Source organism: Nesoenas mayeri (assembly GCF_963082525.1).
Source record: "Nesoenas mayeri genome assembly, chromosome: 2".
NCBI classification, from domain to species: domain Eukaryota; kingdom Metazoa; phylum Chordata; class Aves; order Columbiformes; family Columbidae; genus Nesoenas; species Nesoenas mayeri.
Window position 1 is genome coordinate 90,215,725 of NC_137543.1, and position 9,412 is coordinate 90,225,136.

Here is a 9,412-nt window from a genome sequence, read left to right on the forward strand (position 1 = left end):
TCAGATGCCAATAGGAGATGATACTTTTGTGAGCAGGTTAAAAGGACTCTATGATATTGAAATAGAAAGAATTATTTGGTTTTGGGAGTGGAGCTTTTAAATTTGTTTGGTTTTAAACACGGCTTTGCATTTCCACTGTCAAAAAGCTACTCTGAACTATGTAGCCAGATACCACTTGAGGGCAAAGTTCTGTTTACTTGTTTCTAAACCAACACAATGAGAATTTCCATTTAATCTTTGATTAAAATAGACTTCATTCACTGACTGGAGCACAGAAGTTTCCACATGAAATACTCCATGTTATAAGAAAAAGGTAGCTTTCATACACACAGCAAACATCACACAAGTTCTCTCTGGATTTCAAAACAAATGAAATCTGTCTACCTAATGAATTCACTGCTATGTAGTGCTGTTATCATTTCTGTAGGTATTTAGGTCAACATTACAAATCAGTAGCTTATGAACAAAACAATGAAGTTATTAGCTCACCAATAATGCTTATGGTCTTCTTTCCGTGGCTGGCTGACCTGCGTTACTCATATGAAAAGCAGTAGCTGATAAAATACTATGCTGACACTGTAACAGTGATTTTTTTTTTTTCTTTAATATCATTGCTTTCAGTGAGAAAAGAATATCATCAGGGAAATTTTAAATCTAGGATGTTGGCAAATTATCAAGTTGCTACACATTAATCACTGCCAGACCTCCCCAAAGCCAAACAAATAGTACCACCTATTCAGTGACATAAAGCCCAACTTTTGATGGAAGAAAGAAACCTCAACCAGAATCCATTCCAAGAGAGCTTTTGCTTCCTGTTTTCTGGTGGAGCATCTAGCACTAAATTATTTGGCAATGGTTTCTGTTTGCTTGTGAAAAAGGATGGTTTAACAAGGCCTTTAAAATCTTAGCTCACTGTTTTTGCTGGAGTTTACTGATTGCAGTCTAAATTTTATTATAATGAACTTCAAGGGGACCTGAAAAATGTTCACTGTAATCAGTGGGCTCATCACAATAGAAAGGCTCAATCACTTGCTATGTCAGAATCATGAAGAAACAACCAATCTGAACTGAATATCAATACATAATAGTTTCAGTTAGCTTATTTCACACTGATTAAAATTTAAATTATTCTTTTAAAATAGAACAGCCAGGAAATAGTAAAAAAAAAAGAAAAAAAATAAGTCACAAATATTCTTATGCTGAATACAATAATAAAATGGAAAAAAAAGAACAGATGGACATAACTAGTTCAATCTTCCATATGTGCTCACTCTAACAAAGACAACTACCAGTGAATCCTCTGGGGTGTACTTTGGCATTACTATAAATGGAGGTTACTTGTAAACAAGGCTCATTACAGTGATTTAAGTCTGCATGTCAAGCCCAGGGTAGAATGTAATATTTTGCACTATGAATTTTGAATTCCTGACATTCAAGTGTTTTTAATTTCTTTGTATGTTCCAAAAATTTTGCTAGAAATAAACAGACCAATTTCCATCCTAACAAGGACTACTATGCAAGAATGACATATAGCTTGCTTGTCCTCTTCACTAGATCGCAGTTGCAGACTAAGCATGATTTGCACAGGTGGAGAAGTAGAAGGGAAGAAAGAAATAAGCAGCTTCTTAGAATGGTACTATTAAAAGACAGTATCTCCTACCCTAGCAAAAGCTCAAAATTAATTCCTAGCATTACATTAAGTAAAAAACAAATAAGGAGACTAAACCAAAACACCACAAACCCAAACATTTGAAAATGTATCTATATTCAGCTCAACAAACTCATAACTAACTTCTGATGGGGAGAGAAATCTTAAAAAGCAAGGGCAAAGATAAACTGTGCTTCCTCACGTCAAGTGGGAGGTACCGGAGAGCGCACTTTGGAGAGAAGGCTGTTCAAGCCTTGGCAAAATCCAACAACAAAAAGTGTAGCTAAATACCACCTTATTTGCATTCACATTATCAGATTCATTTGCACTCAGCAGCCAATCTGCTACAGAACCACCTAGTGATCCAGCAGATAAAGCTAACAGAGTCCATTGACTTAAATGAACAGCTGCTTCAAAGCAAATTAACGACAACAGAAAGCGGTGATCCAAGTCAATCTGTCTTCAAGATTTCCAGACACCTTGGCTTGATATTAGCTGTGAACTGTCTAATCCAGCTCAATTACATACAGTTAGTGAGCTTGCTGCTCCAGATTTTGTTTGGTTGATTTTAACTGCTGTGTGTATTTCTGTTCAAAACAGTGTAATAGGGTGCTTAAATAAGGACGTAAGTTTATTAAGATGCTTCTTGGGAAAACTGTTTAACCATTTTACCACTACATTTTGTCTTGTAAGTCATATTGGTAAAATAGCATGTGCAAACAAGATGTAATAACTCATGCAATTAACATTAGTATTCACAGAAGAAGACTTCCTTGAAGAGATTTAATTCTTCATTTTCCATTGACTAGCTAGGCTCAGTATTCAAAAGACAGAGGGTGAGTTCACACTAATGGCTATGTTTCAGAATCCCAACCCTTAATGAAAAACAAAAATCCAAGATTCATCAGTAGTATAAAGATCCTTTCTGAAAGACTCTGAAAGTCACCTTACAGTCACAATGTTAGGGGAAGCTGATTTTACCAGTATCTTGCAAAAAGTTACTGCAAAAGTCAAAATGGGCAAGGTTTCAAGAAAGGAAAGGTGATTTTTAATATTTTCTAATATAGATGAAGAGAAAATTGTTACTACTTTAAAGGTAACATACATATGACAAGCTCTCTAAACCTTTTGTTGACTTGCACCAAGTCAGAAAAAAATAAGCTTGGGAAAAAGCAGCACTTAAGTGCTCTGCTTGCCTTTGTGGTTGTCAGGGAAGGATCTGTGGCCCACAGTCAAGGCTGAGCAAGAAAACTTGGCTCACAGGCATCAACTAGAACTAGAGGCCTGACCTACCAAAGGGAATTTTGAAAAGATAAGCACAGTTAGCTCAAGCAGGTGGAGCAGAGCAGAGTACCTGAGACTTACAGAATACAGCATAAGCCAAGGAGAGCTGATATACAGAAATCTGTCACTGAAACAAACAAACAAACCAACTAACCACTAGCTGTCTAATAGGGAACTGCAAACAGCTGAACAAGGCAAGCCAGGACAGCCTGAGACACAGCACTGAGAGTCACGACTCAGGAGACTCAGAAACCAAAACACAAGAGCCCATGTAAGACAGCAACGGCATACTACACAGGGCCTCACTGGTGTAGGATCACAGAATCACAGAATGTTAGGGACTGGAAAGGACCTCAAAAGATCATCTAGTCCAATCTCCCTACCAGAGCAGGAACACCCAAATGAGGTTACGCAGGAATGTGTCCAGGCAGGTTTTGAATGTCTCCAGAGTAGGAGACTCCACAACCCCCCTAGGCAGCCTGTTCCAGTGTTCTGATACCCTTTCTGATACCCTGAGTTACTTCTCAAATTTAAGTGGAACCTCCTGTGTTCCAGTTTGAACCCATTACCCCTTGTCCTATCATTGGTTGTCACTGAGAAGAGCCTGGCTCCATCCTCATGACACTCACCCTTTACATATTTATAAACATTAATGAGGTCACCCCTCAGTCTCCTCTTCTCCAAACTAAAGAGACCCAGCTCCCTCAGCCTTTCCTCATAAGGGAGGTGCTCCACTCTCTTAATCATCTTTGTTGCCCTGCGCTGGACTCTCTCCAGCAGTTCCCTGTTCTTCTTGAACAGAGGGGCCCACAACTGGACACAATATTCTGGATGTGGTCTCACCAGGGCAGAGTAGAGGGGAAGAAGAACCTCTCTCAACCTACTAACCATCTCCCTTCTAATACACCCCAGGTACCATTGGCCTTCTTGGCCACAAGGGAACAGTGCTGGCTCATGGTCATCCTGCTGTCCACCAGGACCCCCAGGTCCCTTTCCCCTATGCTGCTCTCTAATAGGTCATTCCCCAACTTATACTGGAACCTGGGGTTGTTCCTGCCCAGATGCAAGACTCTACACTTTCCTTCTTTATATTTAATTAAATTTTTCCCTGCCCAACTCTCCAGCCTGTCCAGGTCTCGCTGGATGGCAGCACAGCCTTCTGGCGTGTCAGCCACTCCTCCCAGCTTGGTGTCATCAGCAGACTTGCTGACAGTGCACTCTATTCCCTCGTCCAAATCATTGATGAATGTACTGAATAATACTGGCCCGCGTACTGATCCCTGAGGCACTCCACTAGATACAGGGCTCCAACTAGACCCCGCCCCATTGACCACGACTCTCTGGCTTCTTTCCTTCAGCCAGTTCACAGTCCACCTCACTACTCAGTCATCCAGACCACACTCCCTCAGTTTAGCAGTAAGGATGCTGTGAGAGACTGTCAAATGCTTTACTGAAGTCAAGGTAGACCACATCCACCGCCCTGCCATCATCTATCCACCTCGTTATATCTTCATAAACTTTTTGAAGACTGGAGTGACATTTGCTTTCCTCCACTCCTCAGGCCCACGGCCCCAAACTGGAACTAGCTTCCAACCCTCGTCTTCTTTTCTGTCCCCTACCTCTGCCCAACAGCAACAGCGCAGGGGCTGTCTCAGGTCTTCTCCCTCTGCCTGACAGGGCAAGGGGTTCATCACCTTTAGGGGGGTATGCGTTTTGTGTTGTGGCTAAAACACAACCCTGTATGTGGACTTCTATTGCCAGCATCAGAGGTTTCGGTACGGACCCACAGAAGACTCAGGAGTATTAGCAAATAGTTCTTAAGAATGTAGTCTGATATACTACTTGAGAGCAACAATAGGAAAATCCAGTCCTCCTCTGTGGAAAAGGGGATTGGACTGGGGGTGACAGTGGACAGTAGGAAAAAGAAGCAACTGCTGCAATACAGAAATAGGGCCTGGCAGCAGGAAAGTGGGTGAGAAGAGGCAATAATGTCCCTTTTGCTCAGTTGACATGAGAACATCAGAACAAAGCTAGTTAGATTTTTATGTTTGTATCCAACCACAGCTATCTGAATAGGATTCACAGAAAGGTCAAGACATCAAGACATTTCCCACTACAGGGATCCAGGAACACTCCTTCTGAGGCCAATTAACTCCTTGTGGTCAAACCTGGAAAAAGAAACAGGACAGAAGAAGGCTCATCACCAAACCTACTGGTCATCTCCCAGATGATAATAGCCTCAAAGAGGTTTTCCGCAAGGCAAGGCTTACGTGCACTCTGGGTGTGCTGACATCTGCAATCATTCCCAAATGCAGGTAAATTTATTGCATATCTGTAGCAGTGGAAGGCTGTGTTTACATCCTCCTCATATATTAAAACCAAGCAAACAAAAAACCCATGATGCAGTCAACAGACTGTTAACAGCAATAAAGAAGTACTTTCAGGGAATGACCTGGAATACTGAGCCTCTTCTCACTAGGAGAGGCCCCAGAACACAGCTGCTGGACGAAGCCAGAAATAATCTCTCAGCTGCAAGAGATCAGTTCTTCCTCCACCCTCAACAGAGGAGTTTCTTCATAATGTGCACAGATCCAGGACAAAGTCAAACGCTTTGGGCCTCCTCCCAGGAGCTTACATCTGACTAGCTTTGTGGGAGGAAATGCAGAAAAGAGCTATAAGGTCTGCAGTCAGAGACAGCGAAAGGAGCAGATGCAAGGATTATGATGTCCTGCTTTGCTGTAAGTGTATCAAAGGGCCTTTGACATAACAACCAAAGAATGCAACTGTACTGCCAAGTAAAGGCTAAGCAATTCAGGGAGCTGGTTCAATAAATTCCCAGACAGAAACAGAAAAAGGCTGCAGAGACTGAATAAGGACTGTTGCATATTTTGCTGGGATTTAATAGCACCTGAGCTCCTGTTGTGTGTGTGTGGGCTGTAAACATGCAGATGTCTTGTCACAGGATGATGCGGGAAAGCTAAGAAGAGATTTGGGACACAGCTCGAGAGCCAGGATGGAAGTGAACTCAACCCCTTAAGACTGCTGCTGCCTCCCAAGCTGAAGAGTAGATACTGTAGCAAAGACAGATTTACTGTAACCAGGAAGTATCCCAGGCACAGACAAAGACCAACAAGGCCACATAAACAGGCCAACACCATAAGAGAAAACGAACCATTTTTTCAATCCACTTTATTTAAATACCAGCATTTAATAGCACTCCTCTGAAAAAGTCTCTTCAGAGCTGCTGAGAATCAAAGGAGTAGCTTACAGAAAAACTGGTCTTTGATAAAGATCTGAGCTCCTTTAAAGTTGCTGATATAACTACCAACTACAAAGTCAAAGTGTGACTAGGTTACTACCTTAGTTTGGACCAGGAGAATGCTCTTGGAGCAAGTCTCAAAGTTGTTTCCAACTCCGTTTCACTTGTTCGTGCTGCAGAGTTGTCTTGGCACATCTGATACAGATCCCTTCTAGATACCATAAAACTGGGAGCTGTCTCCCAGCTGCTGACAGGCACCCAGTCATGTGCCTGTCACTGGGATCATATTACAACCAGCCTGAAGGAAAGCCCCAAAACAGGGATAGTGTGGACACAGGTTTCCCAGCAGCAAACCTTTTGCTCCCAGTGGTCTCACCTGCTTTAAATGCAAATACATCCCCATAGCAGTGAAGCTCCCAATCTCAAACAGCTGAATGGAAAGACTGTTGAATGGGTACAGCCTCAGTAAGACTCTTCTGAATGTGCATTTATGTCAGCATCCCTTCTCGTCAAACAAATTCAAACTTGGAAAAATTACATACTGCAATGGGGCAGGACAAAAAGTGGATACATGGGAAGACAGCCTGTAGAACTAAGACTAGCCTCTAGAACCATGTCTGAAAGGATTATGAATGCCCTTCTTGGAAAAACAAATCAAACCAAAACCAAACAACCGAACAAACACAAAATGCAAAACACCAAAGTAAGAGGAATTCTTGTATTTTGCCCTTATATTTGTATAAGCCTTCACCTCCCAGTGCTCCAAAGATATGCCCCTTTTTTTAAATTTAGACTGCAAAAAAAGCCTCCAAAATGTATTGGCATAGCAAGGCTGCCAGCACCTTTGACATAATTCTGCTAGCATACAGTTGATATAGAAAATAAAGCCCACCTGTCTGGTGGTGTACTACTGGAAAAAACTGCACCATTTATCTGTATTATATCTGGATAATATACTAGAAACATTAACTCATTATTCATATTAATCTATTACCTTATTTCACATACCGAATCTTGCCATTTCAAATTCATCTGACTGCACTAGCCTAACGATGTCCAGCAGGCCAGTCTTCTACATGTTTTCCAACTTAGAATTGCTTTCCCTTCCTCTTGTTGTAACAACTTAGCTACATTAAATTAATATTTATCTGTAGAAAGTCTGCCTAAAGAGTTATTTTTTGAAATAAGGGCAGAAGTCATGCTGATCACACAACTTGCATTCTCTCTGTTTCTCCCTGTATCTGAAGATTTTCATGTACATGCTTCAAATAATTTCTCACAAAGCCTTGGAAGAAAAACATTATACCTTAATGCCTAAATGAGTACAGTTTTCTGGTCAAAAATGCATTCATGCCTAATGGAGATACTTGGGTAAAAGTATTTCACTTATGAAAGCGTACATTATAACAGTCAGAATTGTGCGCTGTTAACAATCAGAGCACCACAGGTCTTTAATCTATTGGTATGGTGATGCCTGTTTCACTATTCTACTTAGGATCTTGCTTACTGAGTATACGTAACAAACCAAATGCTTACTTTTACTTGAGTATTAATTAAGATATTTTTGATAGGAAGAGCAAATTCTACAAATTGACACACTTCATGATTATCATTCACACACAAACAATTTTTCAGCAGAATTTCCAACTTAACCATTTTGTCAATGTCAATCCTACAGTTCTAAGTCCACTCACAAGCCAAGTCATCCTTTCTGCTTCCCACAGCCCAGCTAACACCAGAGCTGCACACCTGTCCCAGTGTCACTAGTGCAAGTGACACGTTACCTGGAAACAGCTCAAGATCAATATGTAATGAAGACAGACCACGGGAGATATTGCATCACTATTTCCAAAGTCAGAGTAGTCTCAGCAAGAAGCCCTAATTAGCTGAACACATGGTTAAGCTTGTTTTCGTGGGACTGATTGGGAGGGGGGAAAGAACAAGAACATAGGGAGGTTGTGGAGTGTCCTTCTGTGGAGACATTCAAAACCCGCCTGGACACCTTCCTGTGTAGCCTCATCTGGGTGTTCCTGCTCCGGCAGGGGGATTGGAGTAGATGATCTTGTGAGGTCCCTTCCAATCCCTAACATTCTGTGATTCTGTGATATAGAATCACATATTTTTCTCCATATTTCAGTACAGTTTCAGGCCCCTTACACCCACCCTAACTACTTTTTTGGTGGTTAAACACTTGCCTCAGGAGACAGAAATACAAGGGTACAGGCCCTGTTTCAGGAAGGCAACAAACGCAGGTATCCCACTCCCACAAGTGTGTTCAAACACAAAATGCGGGCGGTACGGCTGGAAGGGTCCCTGTCTCAAGCAGAAAGTGATTTCCCTCAACTTAGGATGAAACCAGTGTCTCGTCCCACGCATTAACCGCCTACATACAGGCTGTATAGAGATATCAAACCCGGTTCATCGAGTGGCACGGGTGGGAGGGCGCCTGGTCTCCACGCCGGGCCCCGGCACGGGGGAGACGGGGCTGCCCAGGCCTGAGGCAGCGGCCGCGCCTCCCGCCGCGCCTCCCGCCGCCCCACGGCGCTTACAGCCCCGGCCCCGCCGCTGCCGGCCCTCAGCCTTCCCCTGGCCTTTATGAGAGGGCCCACTGGGCAGCCCCGCAGCAGCAGGGCCGGGGAGGGAGCCAGGCCGCCCGCTACCGGCCACTCACCGGGGAGCGCGGCGAGGAGACAGCGGCTCTCGGACCAGGGTCTCAGCGGGGCGGGACGGCACTAGAGCCCCCAGCCACACGGGCGGTGCGCGGGCGGTGCGCGGGCGGTGCGCGGGCGGTCGGGGCTCACCTCACTTGGCAGAACGGCTGCCAGCACAACCTCCGAACGAAGGTCAGGGCGCAAGCCGCCATGACACCGGGAACCACGGCGGGGAGGAGGAGGAAGTGGCGGCGGCAAACCCCGCCCCGCGGGAGCCACGGCGCCCTCAGCTGAGGGGATGGCGACCGCCTCCCGTGGTGGAGGCCGGGCTGCGCGCCATGGCCTCGCCCGCAGCCGCTGAGGTGACGGCGGCCGGGCCGGGGCGGGCTTGGCGGGGGCCGTGAGGCGGCAGGTTGGGGCTCCGCTGGCGGGAGGGACCGGGCGGGGAGTCTCCTCTCTACGAGCGACCAGGTGCAGGTGTGACAGCAGTCTGGGGCCATAACCTGGGAAATGCACTTCGGGGTCAGAAATGAAACAGGTTGTTGTGGAAGCTACTGGAGTGTCCAGAAG

At 44.4% G+C, this 9,412-nt stretch overlaps 1 protein-coding gene across 7 annotated transcripts in view; it reads right to left on the reverse strand.

Annotated features, from left to right (window-relative positions):
- Positions 1-9,092, reverse strand: part of LOC308038175 (enoyl-CoA delta isomerase 2-like) — a 35,493-nt gene extending 26,401 nt beyond the window's left edge. For 2 of the 7 annotated variants that reach the window (XM_080340482.1, XM_080340485.1), the window contains exon 1: positions 8,993-9,064. Coding sequence is in view for 1 of the 7 variants with exons in the window: in XM_080340483.1 (XP_080196609.1) it covers positions 8,993-9,054 (62 nt within the window). In the remaining 6 variants the exon portion in view is untranslated. Of the gene's footprint in view, positions 1-7,975; positions 8,026-8,862; positions 8,956-8,992 lie in introns of those variants that run through there. The other 5 variants (XM_080340483.1, XM_080340488.1, XM_080340486.1 and 2 more) reach the window with 5 other exon arrangements.
- Between the last annotated feature and the right edge of the window lie 320 nt (positions 9,093-9,412).